The sequence below is a fragment of the Dipodomys merriami genome, unplaced genomic scaffold, assembly GCF_024711535.1.
Source record: "Dipodomys merriami isolate MVZ:Mamm:240054 unplaced genomic scaffold, mDipMer1.0.p SCAF_628, whole genome shotgun sequence".
Lineage (NCBI taxonomy): Eukaryota > Metazoa > Chordata > Mammalia > Rodentia > Heteromyidae > Dipodomys > Dipodomys merriami.
This window is the reverse complement of record NW_027206211.1, coordinates 516,010-542,657: the sequence shown is the minus strand read 5'-3', so window position 1 is coordinate 542,657 and position 26,648 is coordinate 516,010. Positions and strand designations below refer to the sequence as shown.

The 26,648-nt window shown below is 54.1% G+C and overlaps 1 protein-coding gene across 1 annotated transcript; it reads left to right on the top strand.

Moving 5' to 3' along the window:
• Nucleotides 1–19,366: 19,366 nt before the first annotated feature.
• LOC138815153 (ras-associated and pleckstrin homology domains-containing protein 1-like) lies at nt 19,367–25,742 on the top strand. Its single transcript, XM_070004418.1, has 4 exons — nt 19,367–19,880; nt 19,967–22,183; nt 24,509–25,596; nt 25,691–25,742. Exons 1-2 carry the CDS (start codon nt 19,367–19,369, stop codon nt 21,760–21,762), a joined length of 2,310 nt encoding a protein of 769 aa, XP_069860519.1. The 3' UTR covers nt 21,763–22,183; nt 24,509–25,596; nt 25,691–25,742.
• The last annotated feature ends 906 nt before the right edge of the window (nt 25,743–26,648 follow it).

The following is a 26,648-nucleotide window of genomic DNA, read 5'->3' as shown; positions in this document are numbered from 1 at the left end:
AGTTACAGAAGATGGACCTTCGCCCTTCTACCCCCTTTTTAAGATCAAGGGTCCGGAGTCAGAAATTTTGGAAAAATGAGGCAAAAAAAAGGCATAAAAAACAGTGTTAACAGTTGTCGGTGTGCAAGGTATGGAGACTGCATCTGTACTAAGCCTTCTGAGCCTTCTGTGTCTATTTACAAAAATATCTGGTTAGTAAAAAAAAGTTGTGATTTTGGTAAATTGTCCCGGACTATTGTTTGAAGATCTTAAAAACCAGCAGGATCAAAGCCTGCCAAGCCTATGCAATGTATCTTTAACCAGTCTGTGTAGGAATTTACAGCCCAGCATGAGGTGTGACAGTCCCTTGGAGCCACTGAGAGACCCTGCTGCTGCTGCTGCTGCATACCCTAATGGGTAAAGTTCAACAACGGCCTGACAGCCACCTGGAGGAACTCCTGCCTGATTCCATCACCTGAGTCTGCTTCCTGGTTGACTGCTGCTATATCTAAGATCTTGTGAGACATTCTTTTGGGTGATATCCAGAAACCCTCTCTTCCCACAGTGGATATTGGGGACAAAGATATCCCTGGCTTGCTTGTCTTAGGCACTTCAGTGCATAGTGACTGGAAATCCACTCTATGGTCACAGCCTAGTTTGGCTCTGGTATGGTAATGACCTGAGTATGTTATCAATGAAAATTGTAAAGAAGAGGGGGGTAGTAAAGAAAGCCTTGGGAAAAAAATTGTAAAGGAGAGGGGGGTAGTAAAGAAAGCCTTGGAAAGGAAATTGGGGAAAAATTAGTATCCCCTTTAGATAAGAAAGGATTTAAAAAGTAAGGATTGTCTTTAATTGTTTAAAAAAAAAGGGAAAAAAGACAAACCTCAGAAAGTTTAAGTATGTCGCAAATGGTATGAGTATGTTGCAAATGGTATGAGTATGTCTTAAAATTGGAGCTTTCCCTTCTTCCTTCCTTCCTTCCTTCCTTCCTTCATTCATTCTTTCCTTCCTTCCCTCCTTCCTTCCTTTCTTCCTTCCTTTCCTGTGTCCAATCCTTCCCTCCTTCCTTCTTTCCTTGTCTCCAATCCTTCCCTCCTCCTCTCCTTCCTTCCTTCCTTCCTTCCCTCCCCTCCTTCCTTCTTTCCTTCCTCCCTTCCCTCCTTCCCTCCTTCCTTCCTTCCTTCCCTCCTTCCTTCCCTCCTTCCCTCCTTCTTTCCTTTCCTCCTTCCCTCCTTCCTTCCTTCCCTCCAATCCTTCCCTCCTTCCTTCCCTCCTTCCTTCCTCCCTCCTTCCTTCCCTCCTTCCTTCCCTTCCTTCCTTCCTTCCTTCCTTCCTTCCTTCCTTCCTTCCTTCCTTCCTTCCTTCCTTCCTTCCTTCCTCCCTGGTCCAACCCAGGGCCTAGGAGAAGCACCGAGCTCGGGGCCCACAGCACCCATGCTGGGTGCTGATGGCTGAGTCCTTCCTGTGTGCAACGTGGAACAGCAGCTGGGTGGGGGGAGGAGGGGCGCAGGGAAACTGGAAGCCTCTGCTGCTGTGGCTTTTTTTCTCCTGCAGGCCCTGCATGAATCATGGCCTGGAGGAAGCTGGAAACATCTGGAAGGAATTAGCAGGAAATGAGACCAAGATGTGGGAAAAGCCTGCGCCTCCTCCTCCCACTGTGGCTGCTGCTGCTCCACCTCCTCCTCTTCCTCCTCTTCCTTCCTTCCTTCCTCTTCTTCCTTCCTTCCTTCCTTCCTTCCTTCCTTCCCTCCTTCCTTCCTTCCTTCCTTCCCTCCTTCCTTCCTTCCTTCCTTCCCTCCTTCCCTCCTTTCTTCATTCCTTCCCTCCTTCCTTCCTTCCTTCCTTCGTTCCCTCCACTCCTTCCTTCCTTCCTTCCTTCCTTCCTTCCTTTGTTCCCTCCACTCCTTCCCTCCTTCCTTCCTTCCCTCCTTCCTTCCTTCCCTCCACTTCTTCCCTCCTTCCTTCCTTCCTTCCCTCCTTCTCTCCTTCCTTCCTTCTTATGTCTTTCTGTCTGTCTCTGTGAGTCTCTGTATTTCTGTCTCTATCTGTCTCTGTGTCTCTTTCTGTTTTGCAGTCTGTTTGTCTGTCACTCTGTCTCTGTCCATTTGTCTCTATGTCTCTGTGTGTCTGTCTCTGTATCTGTCTGTCTGTCTCTGTCTGTCTGTCTCTGCCTCTGTTCATCTGTCTGTCTGGCTAGCTATGTCTGTCTCTGTCTCTTTCTGTCTCTGTCTGTCTGTCTGTCTGTCTCTGACTCCATTTTTCTGTCTGTTTCTGTTTGTGTCTGTTCATCTGTCTCTGTGTGTCTGTCTGTCTGTCTCTGTGTTTCTCTGTATTTTTCTGTGTCTGTCTCTGTCTGTTCGTCTGTCGGTCTCTCTGTGTGTCTGTCTGTCTTCATCTGTCTGTCTGTCTCTGTGTGTCTCAATCTCTATCTGTCTCTGTCCGTTTGTCTCTGTCTATGTCTCACTCTGTATTTGTCTCTGTCTGTCTGTCCATCCGTCTGTCTGTCTCTGACTCCTTTTTTCTCTTTTACCGTTTCTCTGTCTCTATGGTTCTGTCTGTACGTCTGTCTGTCCCTGTCTGACTCTGTGTCTCTCTGTGTCTGTCCATTTGTCTGTCTCTCTGTCTGCCTCTGTCTGTCCATTTGTCTGTCCATCTGTGTCTGTCTGTTTCTCTATTTCTCTGTCTGTCTGTCTGTCTGTCTCTGTTCATCTGTCTCTCTGTGTCTGTCTGTCTGTCTATCTCTATTTCTGTCTGTCTCTATTTCTCTTTGTGACTTTCTGTCTGTCTGTTTCTCCGTCGGTCTGTTTATCTCTGTGTCTGTCTTTCTGTCTCTATGTCCATTTGTGTCTTTGTCTGTGTCTGTCTGTCTCTGGTTATCTGTCTGTGTCTGTCTGTCTCTCTGTCCATTTGTCTGTCTCTGTCTGTGTCTGTCTGTCTCTCTGTCTCTTTCTGGGTCTGTCTGTCTGTCTCTGACTCCATTTTTCTGTGTTTGTGTCTGTGTCTCTGTCTGTCTGTCCCTGTATCTGTGTGTTTGTCTGTCTGTCTCTGTCTTTCTCTATCTGTGTGTCTGTCTCTCTCTGTGTCTGACTGTCTCTGTTCATCTGTCTCTCTGTGTTTCTCTCTCTCTATTTGTCTCTGTCTCTTTGTCTGTCTGTCTGTCCCTGTCTGTGTGTCTCTCGGTCTCTATTTGTCTCTTTGTCTATCTCTATGTCCATGTCTGTCTCTGTATGTCTGTCTCTGTTCATCTGTCTCTCTGTGTCTGTCTGTCTGTATCTCTCTGCCTATCGCTCTGTGTCTATTTTTCTGTTTCTGTCTGTGTGTCTGTCCGTGTTCATCTACCTCTCTGTGTATCTGTCTGTCTCTTGTGTTTCTCTGTATTTGTCTCTGTCTCTCTGTGTCCATCTGTCTGTCTATGTCTGTGAGTCTGTCTGTCTGTGTTCATCTGTCTCTCTCTGTCTGTTTGTCTCTGTCTCTGTCTGTCCATCTGTCATTCTCTGTGTCCGTCTGTCTCTGTATCTGTTTGTCTCTGTCTATCTGTGTCTGTCTGTCTCTGTGTCTGTCTCTCTGTCCATGTCTGTCTCTGTTCATCTCTCTCTCTCTGTCTCTGTGTCTGTCTGTCTCTCTCTCTGTCTCTGTCTGTCTGTCTCTATATTTATCTGTCTGTATCTCTCTGTGTGTCTCTGTCTGTCTCTATATTTGTCTGTATCTCTCTGTCTGTCTGTCTATTTTTCTCTCTCTGTCTGTGTCTGTCTCTGTTCATCTGCCTCTCTGTGTGTCTGTCTGTCTCTTGTGTTTCTCTGTATTTGTGTCTGTCTCTCCATCTCTCTCTGTCTGTGTGTCTCTCTGTGTCTCTGTCTCTCTCTGTTTATCTGTTTCTGTCTGTGTTTTGTCTCTCTGTCTCTGTCTGTCCATCTGTCATTCTCTCTGTCTGTCTCTGTCTCTCTGAGTCTGTCTGTCTGTTCATCTCTCTCTGTGTCTGTCTGTCTGTCTGTCTCTCTGTCTGTCTCTGTCTGTCTGTCTCTGTCTGTCTGTCTATATTTGTATGTCTGTATCTCTCTGTCTGTCTCTCTGTGTCTGTCTATTTTTCCCTCTCTGTCTGTCTGTGTGTCTGTCCCTGTTTATCTGCCTGTCTGTGTGTCTGTCTGTCTCTGTCTCTCTGTCTCTCTCTGTCTATCTGTGTGTCTGTCTGTGTGTCTGTCTTTGACTCCATTCCTCTGTCTTTCTGGCTGCGTTTCCTCTCTGTCTGTCTGTCTATCCCCCCTCCTCCCCCGCCCCCCCACACCCCCTCTTTCTCAGCTCTGTGCCCCCCACCCCACAGGTCTGGCCTTTTCCCCTTCCTCTCCCCTCCTCCTCCTCCTCCTCCTCCTCCTCCTCCTCCTCCTCCTCCTCCTCCTCCTCCTCTTCCTCTTCCTCCTCTCTCTTTCCTTCCAGAACTTTCTCTTCGGCCGTTTCTCCCTCCCCCTCCCCAGCATCCCCCCCTTCCCCGCCTGGCCTGGTGGGGGGGATTCAGGGTCTCCCCATCCCCCTCTCCCCGACCCCCACCCCTTCTTTTTCTTCCGTGCTTCCCCTCCCTCCTTTTCCCACTGACACCCCCCCTCAGCCCAGGCTGTGTGGGGCGGAGCTGAGGCTCAGGCCGCAGCGTGGCGGGGTGGGGACATCTGGGCCTGGGCGGATAAAAGAGGAGCCCGCAAGCTGTGCTGTGCTGTCTGGAGACACAGAACAGAGAGACAGACAGACAGACAGACCAGGTGAGGGGGCCTGGACGAGGGGTGGAGGGGGGTGAGGGGATCTTGGGGTACAGGGGATCCTGGGAGGGGGGAAAGGGGGAGGTGTAGGGATTTGGGGGTTCTGGGGGTCAAGGAGGAGAGGTTAGGGGTCAGGGAGATGCAGGGGGAAACATGGTCAATCCTGGGGTTCCCAGGACCCCAAAGTTCATTGGGGGAAAGCACAAGGATTCCTGGGAAGAGGGGGTCAAAGGCCCAGAGAGCAAAGGTCCTGGGGTGCAGCCAGCAAAGGAGTTCAAAGGTCAAGGAGGGGGGAGACAGAGGTCAGGGGAGGGCGGACACCTGGGACATGGGCAAGATCAGGGAGCCAAGGTCCTGGGGTGCAAAGTTCAGGGGTGAGGGAGTCAGGAAGAGGGGGAATGGGAAGTTCAGGGGTGCAGGGATCAGAGGTCACCAATCTGGGGGGTGAGGGAAGGCATCTGTCACGGGGGTCCTGGGTCCTAGGTTCCCCCAAGTTCAGAGGGGAAAAGCCCAGGGAGCAAAGGTCCTGGGGTGCAGAGTTCAGGGGGTGCAGGGGTCACAGGTCACAGGAATCTGGGGTACCAGGGTCCCAGGGCCCAGAGGTAATGGAAAACCCACCTTAGGGGTGCAGGGTGTCATGGTCCTCCTCTTCCTCCTCTTTCTCCTGTCCTCCTCCTCTTTCTCTTCTTCCTTCTCCTCTTCCTCTCTTCCTCCTCCTCTTCCTCCTCCTCCTCTTCCTCCCCATCCATCCATCCATCTACCCATCCATCCATCTACCCATTCATCCACCCATCCATCCACACATCCATCCATCCACCACCCATCCATCCATCCATCCATCTGCCCATCCACCCATCCATCCACCCATCCATCCATCCATCCATCCATCCACCCATCCATCCACCCATCCATCCATTCATCCACCCATCCATCCATCTACCCATCCATCCATCCACCCACCCACCCACCCATCCATCCACCCATTCATCCATCCATGAAGCCACGCCCCCTGTGGCTGGTCCAACCCATTCTCTTCCTCCTCCTTTTCTTCCTCTTCTTCCTCCTCCTCCTCCTTTCCTTCCTCCTCATTGTTATTACTATTATTCTCATCATAGTTATTATTATTACTGTTATTGACATTGTTGTTTTTACTATCATGGTTGTTACTGTTATTGTTAATATGATGGTTATGATCATCATTATTGTCATGGTTATTACTATTATGGGTATTGTGGTTATTATTGTTATTGTTGTCATGATGTTTGGGTTATTGTTATGATTGTTATTGTTGTTATTGTTACTATGGTGATGGTTATTATTATGGTTACTGCTATTGTTGTCATGATGGTTATTATTGTTATTGTTGTTGTCATTGTTATTATTATAGTTATTATTGTTGCCATGGTTATTACTATTATGGGTATTATGGTTATTATTGTTATCGTTGTTATTATTGTCATTGTTATTGTTATTATAGTTGTTATTGTTGTCATGGTTATTATTGTCATTGCTATTGTTATTATAGTTATTATTATTGTCACAATGGTTATTGTTGTTGTTGTTCTTGTTACTGTGGTGGTGACGGTCGTTGGCATATTCTTCGCCAAGCCTTCCTTGTTGCTCAGGAGGCTGAGATCTGGAGGATCATGGTTCAAAGCCACCTCCACCCCCTCTCCCCACCCCCCCCCAGGACCAACCGAGAGACCCGGATCTCCAGTGAACCCCCCAACCTGGAAAGGTAGGTGAGGAGCTCCGGCCCCGGGTTCGCGTCCCGGGGAGGGGGGGCTGATGGAGGTGGGAGGAAGAGGAGGAGGAGGAGGAGGAGGAGGAGGGTGATGGGTGATAGGAAGCCAGGGGGAAATGGGGTGTTGAGTACTTAGTACTTAGTCCTGGGGAGGGGGGAGGGGGGATGGACAATGACAGAAACAGACAGACAGACAGAAGAGATACACAGACAGATGTAGACACACAGACAGACAGACAGACACAGACATGACACACAGAGAGAGAGAGAGACACAGACAAACAGACAGACCAAGATGTGCAGACAGACAGGGAGAGACAGAGACAGGACAGACAGACACACAGACAGACATACAGACAGACAGAGACACAGAGACTGAGAGAGAGACAGAGACAGAAGAGACAGACAGGCACAGACAGTCAAACTGAGCCAGGACAGATAGACAGAGACACAGAGACAGGAAGAGACAGATGGACACAGGCACAGACAGAGACAGAGACAGAGAGACAGAGATGGACGTGAGAGAAACTGGCACAGACAGACACAGAGAGACAGACAGACAGACAGACAAAGAGACAGAAGAGAGACAGACAGGGAGAGACAGATGCACCGAGACAGATAGACATAGAGACAGACATACAGAGGCACAGAGAGACGGGCAGACAGACACAGACAGACAGAGACAAGTGACAGATGGAGAGAGGCAAAAGAGACAGACAGAGACAGGAAGATAGAGACAGACAGACAGACAGACAGACACAGACAGACTAATATGAGACAGACAGATGTAGACATGGAGACAGGGAGAGACCGACAGAGGTAAATGGACAGACACAAGAGACAGACAGATGTGAACAGAGACAGACAGGAAGACACAGAGACAGAACAGACAGACAGAAGAGACACAGACAGATGTAGACACAGAGACAGACAGACAGAGAGAGACACACACAGACAGATGAAGATGTGCAGACAGACAGGGAGAGACAGACAGAGACAGGACAGACAGACAGAGACACACAGACAGAGACACAGACAGACAGAGACACAGACAGACAGACAGGGAAAGACAGATGGCAGAAACAGAAGAGACAGACAGGCACAGACAGACAAACTGAGCCAGGACAGATAGACAGAGACACAGAGACAGGAAGAGACAGACAGACACAGGCACAGACAGAGACAGAACAGACAGACAGAGATGGACATGAGAGAAACCGGCACAGACAGACACAGAGAGACAGACAGACAGAAAAGACAGAGAGAAGTGACAGATGGAGAGAGGTAGAAGAGACAGACAGACAGAGACAAGAAACAGACAGACAGCTGTAGACACAGAGACAGGAAGGGAGATGAACAGACATGGAGAGACAGCAACAGAGAGAGATAGACACAAGCACAGAGAGACAGAGACAAGAGACAGACACAGAGACGGACACAGACAGAGACAAACAGACAGAGACAGAACAGACTGACAGACAGGCAGATGGAGACAGGGAGAGACCGACAGAGGTAGACAGACAGACAGACTGAGACACAGATGTGAACACAGAGACTGACAGGAAGAGACAGAGACAGGACAGACAGACACAAGAGACAGAACAGACACAGACAGACAGACAGAGATAAGAGACAGACAGACTCAGAGACAGACAGAGAGAGACAGATGGACAGACACAGAACAGATAGACACAGGGGCAGACTGACTGACAGAAGAGTCAGACACAGACTGAGACAGACAGACAGACATCAACATACAGACAGACATGAGACAGAGACAGACAGACAGAGACAGAGACAAGTGACAGATGGAGAGAGGCAGAAGAGACAGAACCAAGAAGACAGAGACAGACAGACAGAGAGACTAATGGACAGATAACAGACAGAGACAGAGAGGCAGACAGACAGAGACAGACAGAGGGAGACATGGAGACAGGGGGAGACCAACAGAGATAGACGGACAGACAGACAGACAGATAGGGAGAGACAGATGGATAGAGACAGACAGACACAGACAGAGACAGAGAGACAGAGGCAGAGAAAAGACAGATGGACAGAGACAGGAAGACAGACACAGACAGAACAGACAGACAGACAGAGGCAGATGTGACAGAAACAGTCACAGACGGACAGACAGATACAAGAGACAGACATATGAATACAGAGACATACAGGAAGAGACAGAGATAGAACAGACAGACAGACAACAGAAGAGACAGACAGATGTAGTTACAGAGACGGAAAGACAGACACATGAGACAGAGACACACAGACAGACGAAGATGTACAGACAGACGGAGACACACAGAACACACACAGACAGAGACACAGAGACAGACAGATGGACAGAGACAGAAGAGACACAGACAGAGAGACACAGACAGACATGAGCCAGAGACACAGACATGACTGACAGACAGACGGAGACAGACAGAATCAGAAGAGACAGACAGGCACAGACAGACAAACTGAGCCAGGACAGATAGACAGACATAGACACAGAGACAGGAAGAGACAGACAGACACAGGTACAGACAGACAGAGAGACAGACAAAGAGAAGAGACAAAAGACAGACAGACAGACAAACAGATGTACACAAAGAGACATACAGGGAGAGACAGATGCACCGAGACAGACAGACAAAGAGAACAGACAGACACAGGCACAGAGAGACGGACAGACAGAGAGAGACAAGTGACAGATGGAGAGAGACAGATGAGACAGACAGACAGAGAACACAGACAGATGTAGACACAGAGACAGACAGGAAGAGACAGACAGACAGAGACAGACATGTAGACACAGAGAGAAGAAACAGACTCAGACAGACAGACAGACAGACAGACAGAGGACACAGATGTAGACACAGAGACAGACAAGAAGAGACAGACAGTCAGAGACAGACATGTAGACACAGAGATAGAGAAGAAACAGACAGACGCAGGCACAGACAGATAGATGGGCAGACACAGAGGAGACAGATGGACAAGCAGACACAGATAGAGACAAGTGACAGATGGACAGAGACAAGAGTCACACAGACAGACAGAGACAAAAGACAGACAAGTACAGACAGAAGAGAAAAGAGACAAACAGACACAGACAGGAAGACAGACGGGGACAGACAGACAGACTGAGACAGAAGAAACCGACACAGGCACAGAAAGACAGACTGAGAAGAGACAGACAGACACAGAGAGACAGAGACATGAGAGCCAATGGACAGACAAGAGACAGAAGAGACACAGACAGACAGACATATACACAGAGACAAAGACATGAGACAGACAGACAGATGGAGACAGAGACGGACAGAGGGAACAGACACAGACTGACAGACATGAGACTGATGGACAGACAAGAGACAGACACAGAGATGAGAGCCAGAGCCAGACGGAGACACAGACACAGACAGGGAGAGATAGATGGACAGACAGAACAGACAGACAGACAGATGGAGACAGGGAGAGACCGACAGAGGTAGACGGACAGACAGACAGACTGAGACAGACAGGAAGAGACAGAGACAGAATAGAAAGACAGATACAAGAGACAGACAGAGACAGAACAAAAACAGACAGAGATAAGAGACAGACAGACAGGGAGACAGACAGACACAGGCAGACACAGAGACAGAGAGACAGATGGACAGACACAGAACAGATAGACGCAGGGGCAGACAGACCGACAGAGAGAAGAGTCAGATACAGACAGACAGACAGACAGACAGACGTCAACACAGAGACAGACATGAGACAGAGACAGACAGACACAAGTGACAGATGGAGAGAGGCAGAAGAGACAGACAGACGAGCCAGGAAGACAGAAACAGACAGACAGACAGACAGACAGACAGACAGACAGACAGACAGACAGACAGACAGAGGACACAGATGTAGACACAGAGACAGACAGACAGACACAGACTGAGACAGAAGAGACCCAGACAGATGTACACACAGAGACACACAGGAAGAGAAACGGATAGAGACAGACACAGGCATAGACAGACAGACATAGAGACAAGAGACAGATGGACAGAGACAGAAGAGACAAAGAGACAGACAGGCACAGTCACAGACAGACAAACTCAGCCAGGACAGATAGACAGACATAGACACAGAGACAGGAAGAGACGGACGGACACAGGCACAGACAGACAGAGACAGAACAGACAGACAGAGATGGATGTGAGAGAAACTGGCACAGACAGACACAGAGAGACAGACAGACAAAGAGAAGAGACAGAAGAGACAGACAGGGACAGACAGACAGATGTACACACAGAGACAGACAGGGAGAGACAAATGCACAGAGACAGATAGACAAAGACAAGAGACAGACAGACAGACACAGACAAAGACAAGTGACAGATGGAGAGAGACAGACGAGACAGACAGATGGAGCCAGGAAGACAGAGACAGACAGACAGAGGACAGACAGATGTAGAGACAGTGACAGGAAGAGACAGACGGACACAGGGACAGACAGACAGAGACAGGGACAGACAGACAGACAGAAGAGACAGACATGTAGACACAGAGACAGAGAAGAAACAGACTCAGACAGACAGACGCAGGCACAGACAGACAGATGGGCAGACAGAGGAGACAGATGGACAGACAGACAGACACAGAGACAGGCAGGAAGGGAGATGGACAGACACAGAGAGACAGACAGACAGAGACAGAGACAGACAGGAAGAGACACAGACAGATGGACAGAGACAGGAAGACAGACAGACAGATAGAACAGACCAACAGAGATAGACACAGACACAGAGAGACAGACAGACAGAGACAAGAGACAGACGGGGACAGACAGACTGAGACAGAAGAGACACCAAGACAGATAGACAGAGACAGACGGACAGACAGAAACAAAAGACACACAGAGACAGACTGAGACAGAAGAGATCCAGACAGACAGATGTACACACACAGACGGACAGGAAGAGAGTCAGACAGAGACAGAGACAAGAGACAGATGGACAGAGACAGACAGACATGAGACTGGTAGACAGACACAGGGAGAGACAGAGATAACAGACAGACAGACGTCAACACAGACAGACAGAGACAAAAGACAGAGACAAACAGAGATGTGGAGACAGACAGACATCAACACAGACAGTGATGGAACAGACAGACAGACAAGATCGATGGACAGACAAGAGACAGAGATAGAGAAACCCAGACAGACAGACGGAGATGTACAGACAGATGGAGACACAGAGATAGACAGGGAAAGACAGAACAGACAGACAGAGAGACATGAGACCAATGGACAGATAACAGACAGAGACAGAGAGACACAGACAGAGACAGACAGACAGAGACACAGAGACAGGGAGAGACTGACAGAGGTAGATGGACAGAGACAGGCAGATGTCAACACAGACAGAACAGACAGACAGAGATAAGAGACAGAGACAGACACAGAGACAGACAGAGACAAAGACGGACACAGACAGACAGACAGACAGGGACACAGACAGACAGATACAGACAGACAGAGATAAGAGACAGACAGAGGGAGACAGACATAAGAGACAGACACAGACAGACAGACACAGAGGCAGACAGGGAGAGACAGACCAGACAGACAGACATGAGAGAGACCAATGGACAGATAACAGACAGAGACAGAGAGGCAGACAGACAGACAGATAAGAGACAGACAGACAGATGTCAACACAGAGACAGACAGACAGGGAGACAGACAGACACAGACAAAGACAGACAGAAAGCTAAAGACAGAGAGATAGACATGGAGAGACAGATGGACAGAGACAGACAGACAGAGCAGGTCTTCCCGGTCTCTTTTTCCTTGTGTCTCTCGACTTCCTGATCATATTCCTGTTGGTTGGTGTTTTCCTTCTTCCTCTTCTGTCTCCTCTTCCTCTTCCATCTTCTCTTCCATCTCCTCTTCTTCTTCCATTTCCTCTTCCTCTTCCATCTCCTCTTCCGTCTCCTCTTCCATCTCCTCTTCCGTCTCCTCTTCCCTCTTCTCTTCCTCTTCCGTCTCCTCTTCCATCTTCTCTTCTATCTCCTCTTCCTCTTCCGTCTCCTCTTCCGTCTCCTCTTCTGTCTCCTCTTCCATCTCCTCTTCCGTCTCCTCTTCCGTCTCCTCTTCCGTCTCCTCTTCCGTCTCCTCTTCCATCTCCTCTTCCATCTCCTCTTCCTCTTCCATCTCCTCTTCCTCTCCTCTTCCATCTCCTCTTCCTCTCCTCTTCCTCTTCCATCTCCTCTTCCTCTCCTCTTCCTCTTCCGCCTCCTCTTCGATCTCTTCCTCTTCCATCTCCTCTTCCTCTCCTCTTCCTCTTCCGTCTCCTCTTCCATCTCCTCTTCCTCTTCCGTCTCCTCTTCCTCTTCCGTCTCCCATTCTGTCTCCTCTTCCTCTTCCATCTCCTCTTCCATCTCCTCTTCCGTCTCCTCTTCCGTCTCCTCTTCCATCTGCCCTTCTGTCTCCTCTTCCTCTTCCATCTCCTCTTCTGTCTCCTCTTCCTCTTCTGTCTCCTCTTCCATCTTCTCTTCCATCTTCTCTTCCATCTCCTCTTCCGTCTCCTCTTCCATCTCCTCTTCCATCTCCTTTTCCTCTTCCATCTCCTCTTCTGTGTCCTCTTCCATGTCCTCTTCCTCTTCCATCTCCTCTTCTATCTCCTCTCCGGTCTCCTCTTCCATCTCCTCTTCCTCTTCCATCTCCTTTTCCTCTTCCATCTCCTCTTCCTCTTCCATCTCCTTTTCCTCTTCCATCTCCTCTTCCTTCTCCTCTTCCATCTCCTTTTCCATCTCCTCTTCTTTCTCCTCTTCCATCTCCTCTTCCTCTCCCATCTCCTCTTCCATCTCCTCTTCCATCTCTTCCGTCTCCTCTTCCATCTCCTCTTCCTCTCCTGTCTCCTCTTCCATCTCCTCTTCCGTCTCCTCTTCCGTCTCCTCTTCCGTCTCCTCTTCCGTCTCCTCTTCCATCTCCTCTTCCGTCTCCTCTTCCGTCTCCTCTTCCTCTTCCGTCTCCTCTTCCTTTTCCATCTCCTCTTCCGTCTCCTCTTCCGTCTCCTCTTCTATCTCCTCTTCTGTCTCCTCTTCCATCTCCTCTTCCTCTTCCATCTCCTTTTCCTCTTCCATCTCCTCTTCTGTCTCCTCTTCCATCTCCTCTTCCTCTTCCATCTCCTCTTTCATCTCCTCTTCCTCTTCCATCTCCTCTTCCTCTTCCCCTTCCTCTTCCTCGTGTCCATGTCCTTCTTCCTCTTCCTGTTCTTCTGATACATCTCCTTCCTCTTCCCATTCTCCTTCCTCTTTCTCCCCATTGTCTCCCTGACCCCCACAGATTGCCTCACATCCTTGAACCTCCATCCCCGGGCCTCCAACTTCCAGCCTCCATCCCTGGCCTCCATCCTTGGGCCTCCACCCCCTTGGACCTCCATCTCCAGCCTCCACTCCTGGCCTCCATCCCCAGCCTCCACCCCATTTGGCCTACTTTCCTCTATCCACAGGGCCTCCATCCCTAGCTTCCACCCTCCTGGGCCTCCTTCCCTGGGCCTCCAACTTCCAGTCTCCATCCCCAGCCTCCACCCCATTAGGCCTCCATCCCTGGGCCTCCATCCCCAGCTTCCAATACCTCTGGGCCTCCTTCTCTGGCCTCCAACTTCCAGTCTCCATCCTCAGCCTCTACCTCTGGCCTCCACCTTCCTGGACCTCCATCCCCAGCCTCCATACCTGGCCTCTAACCCCGAGGCCCCCATCCCTGGACCTCCACTTCCCTTAGGCCTCCATCCCTGGGCCTCCAGCCCCTGGGCCTCCAACTTCCAGTCTCCTTCCTCAGCCTCCACCCCTATCCTCCACCCTGTTGGACCTCCATCCCCAGTCTCCACCCTGGCCTCTAATCCCTAGGCCTCCTTCCCTGGGCCTCCAACTTCCAGCCTCCATTTCCCTGGGCCTCCACCCCTGGGCCTCCATCCCCAGCCTCCCCCCTCCATCCCAGCCCCAGGATGGGGGGCCCCCGCCCCTGGGCCTCGCTGCTGCTGCTGCTGCTCCTGTGTGGCCCCCACTCAGCCCCCGCCACCCGCTGCCCCAGGACCTGCGCCTGCTACGTCCCCACCGAGCTCCACTGCACCTTCCGCAGCCTCAGGGCCGTGCCCCACGTGCTGGACCCCAAGATAGAGCGCGTGAACCTGGGGTGAGGCCTGGGGGGGGAAGGGGGGAAGGAAGGGAAGGAAGAGGAAGGAAGGAAGGAAGGAAGGAAGGAAGGAAGGAAGGAAGGAAGGAAAGAAGGAGGGAAGGAGGGAAGGAGGGAAAGAAGGAAGGAGAGAAGGAGGGAAGGAAGGAAGATGGAGGGAAGGAAGGGAGGATAGAAGGAAGGAAGGAAGGAGGGAAGGAAAGAAGGAGGGAGGGAAGGAAGGAGGGAAGGAAGGAAGGAGGGAAGGATGGAAGGAAGGAAGGAGGGAGAGAAGGAAGGAAGGAAGGAAGGAAGGAGGGAAGGAGGGAAGGAAAGAAGGAAGGAAGGAAGGAGGGAAGGAGGGAGGGAAGGAAGGAGGGAGGGAGGGAAGGAAGGAAGGAAGCGAGGGAGGAAAGGAAGGAAAGAAGGAAGGAAGGAAGATGATGATGAGTAATGATTCATTATTCTTGACCCTGACCCGGAAACAAAAGTCCTGCCCTCCCAGCGCTGGTTTTCAGGCTGGTTTCCTGATTTCCTCTTCCTGTCCTCTCATCTGTTAAATTAGGTTCAACCACATCCGGGTCCTGACTCACGCTTCCTTCTCCGGTCTCGCGAGACTTCAGCTGCTGCTGCTGCACGGAAACGAGATCGCGGGCATCACCGAGGGCGCCCTGAGCGACCTGGGTGCACTGCAGGTGCGCAGGGAGTGGGCGGAATTGGAAGGAAGTGGAAGGAAGTTTGGCAGGAAGTGGGGCAGAAATACGCAGTGAAGTGGGACAAAGTAGGGGAGGAAGTAGGGCGGAAGTTTGAGGAAATAGATACGGAAGTGGGAGGAAGTAGGGCTGGAAGTGGGAAGGAAGTTGGAGGAAGAAGGAAGTGGGAAAAGAGTAGGGAGGAAGGAGGGGGGAAATGCGGAGGAAGACAGGCAGAAATGGGGATCAAATAGCAAAGGAAGTGGGGAGGAAGTAGGGAATCAATGGAGGAAGTAGAGACGGACATGGAAGGAAGTCAAGGCAGAAGGGAGGCGGAAGTGGGGCAGAAGTGAGACGGAAATGGATAAGGACCTGGGAAGAAGTAGGGCCAGAAGTGTAGCCGGATGTTGAGTGGAAATAGGGAAGGAAGTGGAGCAGAAGTGGGTCGGAAGTAGTGAGGATATGGATCTGGAAGTGGAAGTAGGGCCGGAAGTGGAGTGGAAATCGGGAAGTAGGGAGGAAGTGTGAGGAAGTAGGGACGAAAATAAGCCGGAAGTGGGGAGGAAGTGGGAGGAAGTAGGGGTGGAAGTGGGGCGGAAGTGGTTAGGATAGGGTTCCGGAAGTGAGAAGTGGGGTGGAAATAGGGAAGGAAGTGGGGAGGAAGCAGGACGAAGTAGGGGCGGAAGTGGGGCGGAAGTGGGGCGGAAGTGGTGAGGATATGGATCCGGAAGTGGAGTGAAAATAGGGAAGGAAGTGGGAGGAAGTGGGGGCGGAAGTGACCCAGAAGTGGGGAATGATATATAGCCGGAAGAGGGGAAGAAAGTGGAAATAGGACCATGGGTAGGACCGGAAGTGGGGCAGAAATAAGGAAGGAAATGGATAGGAAGTGGGATGTCGGGGCTGAAGTGAGGCGGAAGTGAGCCAGAAGTGGGGCAGAAGTGGTGAGGATATGGATCCAGAAGATACAGGAAGTAGGGCCGTAAATGTGGCTGGAAGTGCGGAGGAACTTGGAGGAAGTAGAGGCGGAAATCAGCCGGAAGTGGGGAGGAAGTGACCCAGAACTGGGGCGGAAGTGAGTCGGAAGTAGGGAGGAAGTGAGACTGGGGCAGAAGTGGGAATGGAAGAAGTGAGGAAATGTACTCGGAAGTGGGAGGAAGTAGAGGCAGAATTTGGCAGAAGCCGGATGTGGAGCAGAAGTGTGACAGGAAGTGGTATGGAAATAGGGCAGAAGTGAGAACGAAAGGGGGTGAAAGAGATCGGAAGTGGGGCGGAAGTGACCCCGAAGTGGCCCTTCGGATCCCAGAAACGCCCCCTTTGACCCACGCAGGTGCTGAAGCTGAGCTACAACCAGCTTCGGGCACTGCACACGGGCTCCCTGCGGGGCCTGCGGCGCCTGTCCCGGCTGTACCTGGACCACAACCGGCTGGAGTCGGTGCACCCATGGGCACTGCTGGGGCTGGCATCGTTGCGGCTGCTGCGTCTGGATGGGAACCGGCTGGCGGCGCTGGCGCCCGAGACGCTGGCCACGCTGCGTGTGCGCGGGGTCCCGGCCTGCACGCTGGGCGTGCTGCAACTGGCCGGGAACCGCCTGGCAGCGCTGCCTGCCGGCACCCTGGCCCGCGTACCCACGCTGCGCGCGCTGCATCTGCAGGATAACCCCTGGGCCTGCGGCTGCTGTGCGCGCTGAATGGAGGACCTGTAGGGGCGGGGCCGAGGTGAGCAGAGGGGGCATGGTCAAGCGCAGGCCAATGAGAGGGCGGGGCAGGGCTGAGGCGATGCAGAGGGAGCATGACCAAGATACAGCCAGTGAAAAAGGACGGGGTCGTGGCTGGGCGTAAGTGAGTAGCCGAGCTCCCCGAGTCACGTGGGGCAGAGGCGTGGCCGAGGTGCCCAGGGGGGCGTGGCCGAGCTCCAGCCAGTAAAAAACGGCAGCAGTGTGGCTGGGCGTGGCTGGGCATTAGTGAGGAGCTGCAGGGGGCGTGGCCAAGGTCTAGCCACTAAGGCGGGGCGGGGACGTTGCTGAGGCTCCACAGGGAGGGTGTGGCCCAGCTTCAGCCACTCAGGCAGGGCGAGGGTGTGGCTAAGACTCCACGGGGGCGTGGCCGAGGTCCAACCAGTCAGGTGAGATGAGGACGTGGCTGAGGTGACACGGGGGCATGGCTGAGCTCCAGCCAGTCAGGCAGGGCAGGGGTGTGGCTGAGGCTCGGCAGGGAGTGTGGCCAATCTCCAGCCAGTCAGGCATGGCGGGGGCGTGGCTGAGAACCCCCAGGAAGGGCGTGGCTGAGCTCCAGCCAGTCAGGCGCGGCGGGAGCGTGGCCGAGGCTCCCCAGGGGGGCGTGTCCCATGTCAGCCCCGCCCCTCTCCCGTTCCCCCCTGCAGGCGTGCTGCGCTGTGGGAAGGAACAGGCGTGTGCGGCCTGCGCCAGCCCCGCTGACCGCCGCGGCCTGGACCTGCGTCGCCTGCCGCCACGCATGCGCTGTCGGTCGCCGCGCATCCACACTGACTGGGCGGATGGCGAGGAGCCGCCAAAAGCGGAAGTGGAGGCAGAGGAAGAGGAAGTGGAGGACTGGGAAGATGTGGGCGAGGTGCGGCTGAGGCTGACAGACGCCCGTGGCCGCACCGCCCACCTTGCCTGCCGCCTGCAGCGCGCGCCCGTCGTGCGCGACCTCGACGTGCGGCCCGGCCTCGCCCCCGACACCCCTGCGCACGTGCGCCTGACGCTCAGTGCCGCCCTCGTCTGCTATGCCGACCTGCCCACCTCGCACATGCCCGCCGCCTGCTGGGAGGCGATGATGACACTGATGATGTCGCGCTGATGCTGCGCTGGGACCCGGAGGCGCTGGGTCACGCCCACCCGGATGGGGACCTGGGAGATGGATCCGGGGAAGGCCACGCCCAAACCTCGGGCGGAGACCCTGATGGGGATGAGCTGTATCAGGACAGGGACTCGGATGTAGGCCACGCCCACCGTCAGGGCGGAGACCCAGATGTGGACCATATGTATCAGGCCACAGACTCGGATGTAGGCCATGCCCACCATCGAACCAGGAACCCTGATATAGGCCACGTCCACCAGGGAGCCAGAGACCCTGATGTAGGCCCTGCCCACACTCAGGACAGAGACCCGGTTGTAGGCCACACCCATCTGCAGGACAAATACCCGGATGTAGGCTATATGTATCAAGCCCGAGACCCAGATGTAGGGCCCTCCCGCCAGCAGGACAGACACCCGGATGTAGGCCATGAGTATGATCAGGACATAGGCCCCGCCCACCCTGAGGACAGAGACCCAGATGTAGGCCCCGAGTATGACCAGGATGGAGGCCACGCCCACTCTGAGGCTAGAGACCCGGATGTCCGTGACATGGATGAGGGCCCTGCCCACCCTGAGGACAGAGACCCTGATGTCAATGACCCGGATGAGGGCCCCGCCCACTCTGAGGACAGAGACCCGGATGTAGGCCCCTGGTATGACCAGGATGGAGGCCACGCCCACCCTGAGGCCAGTTTCCCGGATGTCCATGACCCGGATGTGGGCAAGGCCTACCGCCTGGTTCGCGGCCCTGGTGCGTCGTCATCGTCGCGGATGTCACTTCCGGGCATGGTGGCCCGGCTGTGGGCGTGGCCTGCCTGGCTTCTGCAGCCCGAGCTGATGCTGCACTGGGCCGGGCTGCGCGGGCCACACATACATCTGACGTGGACGGCGTGCGTGCATGGCCCCGAGGACCCGGAGGACGTGCCCTGGGTGACCCTCGAACCCCGTGATGACCCTGATGATGTGCACGTGGTGACCCCGGGGCAGACTCTGCGGCTGCACTGTGCGGCGCAGGGCTCGGAAACGCCACGCGTGGCCTGGACGCGGCCCGACGGCTCCGTCCTGCGGGGCGATGAGGACGGCGGCCATGACGGGGGGACAACGCTGGAGATCCGCGGGGTGCGCCAGGCTGATGCTGGATGGTACCGCTGAGAGGCCCGAGTGGGGCGCCGCGGGGAAACCGAGGCACGGCACGTGGCCAACGGCGGGGACGGAGCCACGGGGTCCGGGGCCTACATGGAGGAGGAAGCCATGGAATCTGAGGCCTATGGTGTGAATGAAGCCATAGGATCCAAGGCCTACACTGAGGAGAAAGCCACGAGATCTGAGGCCTACCCTGAGGAGAAAGCCACAGGATCCCAGGCCTATGCTGAGGAGAAAGCCATCAAATCTGAGGCCTATGACGTGAATGAAGCCATAGAATCTGAGGCCTACACTGAGGAGAAAGCCAAAGGATCCAGTGCCTATGGCTCAGATGAAGCCATGAGATCCGAGGCCTACACTGAGGAAAAAGCCACAAAATCTGAGACCTATGGTGAAGAAAAAGCCATAGAGTCCGAGGCTTACGCTGTGAATGAAGCCATAGAATCCGAGGCCTATGGTGCAAATGAAGCCATAGAATTCGAGGCCTTCACTGAGGAAAAAGCCATAGGATCTGAGGCCTACACAGAGGAGAAAGCCATAGGCCCCGCAGCCTACACCGTGTCTGAAGCCACAGGCCGTGCAGCCTTTGACACCTCTGAAGCCACAGGCCCCGCAGCCCCGTCTGCAGCCCCAGGCCCCGCGGCCTTTGATGCCTCTGAAGCCACAGCCCCGCGGCCTACGTCCCATCTGCAGCCCCGGGCCCTGTGGCCTACGGTGGCTTTGAGGCCGCCATGGCAGGCCGGGCGCAGCGCGTGTTCATGGTGGCGTCGCGGGCGCCAGCGGCCACGGCTCTGGCGCTGCCTGTGGGCGCCGCGCTGCGGCTGGGCTGCCGAGCGGAGGCGGAGCCGGCGGCGCGCGTGGGCTGGCTGCTGCCGGGCGGGCGCTGGGCCTGGGCGGGGACGGAGCTGGGGACGGACGGCGTCGGGGTCAGGGCGGACGGGACACTGACGCTGCCCGCGCTGGGTCCGCAGCACAGTGGACGCTATGTGTACATGGCCGCCAACGCGCTGGGGATGGCGCGCTGGGATGCGGACGTCAGCGTGGGTGGGGCGGCGGGGGACAAGATGGCGGAAGCCAAGATGGCGGAATCAAAGATGGAAGAATCCAAGATGACGGAAAGCAAGATGGCCAAAAACAAGATGGCAGAATCAAAGATGAAAGGCAACAAGATGGCGGAAAACAAGATGGAGAGAATTAAGATGGCGGATTCCAAGATGGTGGACACCAAGATGGCGGAATCAAACATGGAGAGAAACAAGATGGAGGAATCCAAGATGGAGGGAACCAAGATGGCCGAATCCAACATGGCCGACACCAACATGGCGGATTCAAAGATGGTGGACGCCAAGATGGCGAAATCCAAAATGGAGGGAAACAAGATCGCGGAAAGCAACATGGCGGAATCCAAGATGGAGGAATCCAAGACTGAGGGAATTAAGATGTCGGATTCCAAGATGGTGGAGGCCAAGATGGCGGATTCAAAAATGGCGGATTCCAAGATGGCGGGCGCCGCTGCGGAAGCGGCCGCGGGGGCGTCTCGCCGCGCTGACATCATTGTTGACGCACCGAGCTCAGGCCGGGGCACCGGGGAAGCACGGCTGTGGCGTCGGCGTCCTGCGGGCGGCCCCGGGCGTGGGCAGCAACGGCGTCCGCTGCCTCCGCCTCCCCCTCCCGCCCCGCGTGCCGCCCCTGCTGGCCGCGGGTTCGAGCCCGCCTTGCCGCGCCGCCCGCGCCCGCCAGTGGCTGCCGAGCACATCCGGCCCGAGCACTGGGCGCGCATCCTGGCGCGCGTGCGCGGCCGCGGCACGGGTGACTTCTGGGCCCCGCCCACCCTGCTTCCGGTCTCCACGGAGACCTCCCTGATTCCGGCGTCCACACTTCCGTTTTCCACACTTCCGGTTTTGACGCAAATATCCCCACTTCCGGTCTCCGTGTCTTCCGCCGACCCACTTCCGGTCTCCACTCAGACCTCACCACTTCCGGTCTCCACTCAGACCACCCCACTTCTGGTCTCCACACTGCCAGTTTCCACTCGAACATCACCACTTCCTGTCTTCACTACTTCCGCCTACCCACTTCCGCTCTCCCCGCGGACCTCCCCACTTCCAGTCTCCACTCGGACCCCCGCACTTCCTGCTTCCACACTTCCAGTTTCCACTCGAAAATTCCTACTTCCGGTCTCCACTCGGACCACCCCACTTCCGGCTTCCACATTTCCGGTTTTGTCTCGAACATCCCCACTTCTGGGCTCCACTCGCAGATCTACACTTCCGGTCTCCACGCGGAGATCCCCACTTCCGGTCTCCATTCGGACCACCCCACTTCCTGTTTCCCCACTTCCGGTTTCCACTCGGAAATCCCCACTTACGGCCTCAACTACTTCGGCCTACCCACTTCCGTTTTCGACGGAGAGATCCCCACTTCCGGCTTCCACACCTCCGGTTTCCCCACGGACCTCCCCACTTCCGGTCTCCAGTCGGACCACCTGACTTCCGGTTACCACTCGGAGATCCCCACTTCTGACTTCCACACTTTCAGTCTCCCCACGGACCTCTCTACTTCCGGTTTCAACACGGACATCCCCACTTCCGGCCTCCACCCCTGGAGCATCCGCTGCTCCGACCTCTGCACTTCCGTCCTCCTCACTTCCGGCCTCCTTACTTCCGGCCTCCAGGAGGTTTGGCGGCGGCCACAGGTGGGGGCAACAGCACAAAGCCCACCGCGCCTGGCCGGGCCCCACGGCGAACCCCCGTGACCCCGTGGTCACGACCCTGCACGGCCGTGCCCCGGATGCCCTCCCTTCCCGTCCTGTGGCTTCCCCCGACGGTGACCCCGGGACCTTTGACCCACGATCCCCGGCCCCGCCCGCCGTGACCCTGCCCCGTGGGGCCTGGAACGAGCTGGACACGGGTGAGCCTCAGTTTACCCATCTGTTTCCTGCAGGCTCTTGGCGTGGGGGCGGGGGACTGAGGGGAGCCAGATAGGAGGTGGAGGTTAGAGGTCACAGGGAGGATACAAGACGGTCAGAGGTCACGGGGAGGTTAGGGTCATGGGGGTCAAAGGTCACAGGGAAATCAGGGGTCACAGTCGGGTCAGTGGTTGCAGAGAGGTCAGAGGTCATGGAGAGGTCACGGGGAGGTGAGAGGCCATGGGCAGGTGAGAAGTGGATGGGAGGTCAAAGGTCATGGGGAACTCAGGGGTCATGGAGAGGTCACGGGGAGGTCTCGGGAGGGTCACTGGGAGGTCAGAGGTCATGGGGAAGCCAGGAGTCACAGGAGGTAAGAGGTCACAGAGTAGTCAGAGGTCATGGAGAGGTCACAGGGAGGTCAGGGGTCACTGGGAGGGCAGAGGGCATGGGGAGGGGAGGGGCGAAGTCCTTTACTCTGTCTGTCTGTTGTCTGTGTTCCTGGCCTTGTGGGGCACAGGATGTCTGGGGAGACAAACACACACGCACGGACAGACAGGCAGACAGACATAGAGCAGACAGATAGAGGGACGGATGGATAGACAGACAGACAGACAGACAGATAGGTGGATAGACGGATGAATGGACGGATAGACAGAGCCATAGAGAGACAGACAGATGGACAGAAGGACGGATAGACAGGTAGACAGACAGTAGACAGACAGATGGACAGATAGACAGACAGATAGACTGATAGATAAATAGATAAACAAATGGACGGATAGACAGAGCCATAGACAGATAGACAGAGAGATACAGGGACAGATGGATGTGGAGACAGACAGACATGGAAACATACATGGTTGGATGGATGGATAGATAGGTAGACAGACAGACAGCTGGATGGATAGATAGACCAATGGACAGATAGACAGAGCCATAGACAAAGAGATAGATGGACAGATAGATGGGTAGACAGACAGACAGACTGATGGATGTATAGACAGATAGGTAGACAGACACCAGACAGACGGATGGATACAGAGACAGGTGGACAGATGGACGGACAGACAGATAGAAGGACAGATGGACAGATAGGTAGACAGACAGATAAACCAATGGACAGATAGACAGAGCCATAGAGAGACAGACAGAGAGATACATGGACTGATGGATGGATAAACAGATAGACTGATGGACGGATAGACAGAGCCATAGAGAGATATATACCAGAGACATGGACAGATAGATAGAAAGAGACAGACAGACCGACCGACCAATGGAAGGATGGACAGACAGAGCCATAGAGAGACAGACAGACAGACAGAGATACATGGACAGATGGATGGATAGACAGACAGACAGATAGAAACATACATGGTTGGATGGATGGATAGGTACACAGACAGACAGACAGACAGATAGATAGACAGACAGACCAATGGAGGGATAGACAGAGCCATAGAGACAGATAGACAGAAGAATGGACAGAGAGATGAACAGATGGACAGATGAACAGATGGATAGATGGACCAATGGACAGATAGACAGACAGAGGCATACACAGTCAGAGACAGATGGACAGATGGATGGATAGACAGACGGGTGGATGGATGGATGGATTGAAAGAGCTAACATGGACAGGTGGGTGGGTAGACAGACGGACGGACTGATGGATGTATAGACAGATAGGTAGACAGACACCAGACAGACAGGCAGACAGATAGAGAGACAGGTGGATGACAGATGGACAGATAGCTAGATGGATGGACCAGTGGACAAATACACAGAATCATAGATAGACAGACAGAGCAATGGACAGATAGACAAACAGAGCCATAGACAGAGAGAGAGAGAGAGAGAGAGAGAGAGAGAGAGAGAGAGAGAGAGAGAGAGAGAGAGAGAGATGGACGGAAGGAAGGATACACAGGTAGGTAGACAGACAGTAGATGGATGGACAGATGAATGGACAGACAGATACATCGGTGGATGGAGCGACACAGACACATGGACAGATAGACGGATGGACTGCTGGATGTATAGACAGATGGACAGACAGAGAGACAGAGGGACAAACAGAGGGACAGAGAGACAGAGGGACAGAGAAACGGATGGACAGACAGATGGACAGACGGACGGACAAGTAGACATGAACAGACAGAGGGACAGACAGACAGACATAGACATACTGACAGATGGATAGACAGACGGACAGAGAGATGGACAGCCGAATGGACAGACAGACAGAGGGACAGAGCACTGTCTCCGACCAGCACAGGGGCCTTTATCCAACGCCCTGTCCCTCCCTCTGTCCGTCTGTCCATCCCCAGGCGTGGAGCTGACCCCAGCTGTGCCGGACACACATGGGATAGACACGAGTGGATCTGATGCTGGCATGATGGACACGCGTGGAAATGTCACGCGTGGATCTGAAACTCACACGATGGTCATGCGTGGAAAGGACAGGCGTGGACCTCACAGGAGCAAACTGGACACGCGTAGGCCTGCCACTGACTTGATGATCACGTGTGAAAATGTCACACATGACACGGACACGATCAGATGCCTTCCACACTCACTGGACACGCGTGAAATGCACATAACTGCATCTGACATGCGTGGAAATGTCACACGTGGAAATGTCACACGTGTAAATGTCACGTGTGAAAGGGACACAATCATGTCCGTTATTCATAGGCCTAACCCCAGTGGAAATGTCACGCGTGGACCTGACTCTCAGATGATGGTCACACGTGGAAATGTCACACGTGAAAGGGACACGATCAGACCCCTTCTGCGTGGACCTGACACTCTTAGAATGCACATACATGGATCAGACATGCGTGCAAATGTCACGCTTGGATATGACAGGCGTGGAACGGACACGATCAGGTCCATTATTCATAGACCTGACACGCGTGAAAATGTCACGTGTGAAAATGTCACGCATGGAATGGACGCGATCAGGTCCCTTCTGCATGGCCCTGATACTCTTGGACCGCACATGCATGGATCTGTCATGCATGTAAATGTCACGCATGAATCTGACACTCACACAATGGTCACATGTGGAAATATCACTCGTGAAAGGGACACGATCACATCCCTTCCACACTCACCTGATACACATGAAGTGAGCATGCGTGGCTCTGACACACGTGGAAATGTCATGCACGCTTCCCCCGCTCCCCCCGTGCTGCGCGAGGCACCCACGGAGTTCGTGTCGGCCCATGCAGGCCTCACCCTGCACCTGCCCTGCACAGCCCAGGCCTGGCCCCCTGCGGCCCAACACTGGCGTCTACCTGACGGGACCTACGGAGACCGGTGCATGTGCACACGCACCCTCGACTCAGCGACATCTACGTCCTCCCCAATGGCACGCTGGTGCTGCGCCGCCTGCAGGCCCCGCGCCATGCTGGTGAGTACGAGTGCGTAGCCGCCAACGCGCTAAGCAGCGCAAAACGCACCGTGCACGTCGAAGTCACGCCCGCGCACCCGCGTCTCCCCCCCAGCGTCCGACCCCGAGGCCCGCTCGCCACGCGCGTGCCCCACGGCGCTGACCTCACGCTGCACTGCCACGCGCGCGGGGACCCCGCCCCACGCGTGTTCTGGAGGCTGCCAGATGGGCGCCTGGTGGATGCTGGGAGCAGGTGAGTGTGGGAAGCTGGGGGCATCCATCCATCCACCCGTGCATCTACCCATCCACACATCCATCCATCCACTCATCCATCCACCCATCGATCCACCCATCGATCCACCCATCCACTCACCCATCCATCCATCCACCCATCCATCCATTCATCCATCTACCCATCCATCCACCCACCCATCCACCCTTCCATCCATCCACCCATCCACCCATCCATCCACCCACCCACCCATCCACCCATCCTTCCATCCATCTACCCATCCATCCACCCATCCATCTACCCATCCATCCACCCATCCATCTACCCATCCATCCACCCATCCATCCATCCACCCATCCATCCACTCATCCATCCACCCATCCATCTATCCACCCATAGTTGGGATAAAGATGATACCCCTTGATAGATAGTTAATTGATAGAGGATGGATTAGACAGATGACATAGACACAGTAGGCCATAGATAACAAATCGATTATCGATTAAATATTGATAGAGATGAGGTGGGGATGGTAGATTCATTAGCAGTGAATAGGTAATTGATAGTGAAAGACCCTAGTCCCCTAGGATACTTTCGTCAACAGGAGGGCACCCCAGAAAACTCAGACTCCAGGCCGGGAGATGCAATAAGCATGAGGAGTTTATTTGACGTTTGCGCAAACGGACTCTCTGTCCCGAGCACACAGGAAGCCCCGAGCAGCGGTTACAAGCCCTTTTTAAAGGCAAAAACCACAAGATTAACGCATAACACAAAGCATCCCATGATTGGTCCATTTAAAGGTCACCATATACACCAACAATCACTTTGCCACGCGAGAAAT

Coding starts and splice junctions, on each gene's coding strand:
- LOC138815153 (XM_070004418.1), top strand. CDS start 19,367: ATGGAGGAGGAAGCCATGGAATCTGAGGCCTATGGTGTGAATGAAGCC. Junction 19,881..19,966: donor TGACACCTCTGAAGCCACAG/GCCCCGCAGCCC, acceptor TCCCATCTGCAG/CCCCGGGCCCTGTGGCCTAC.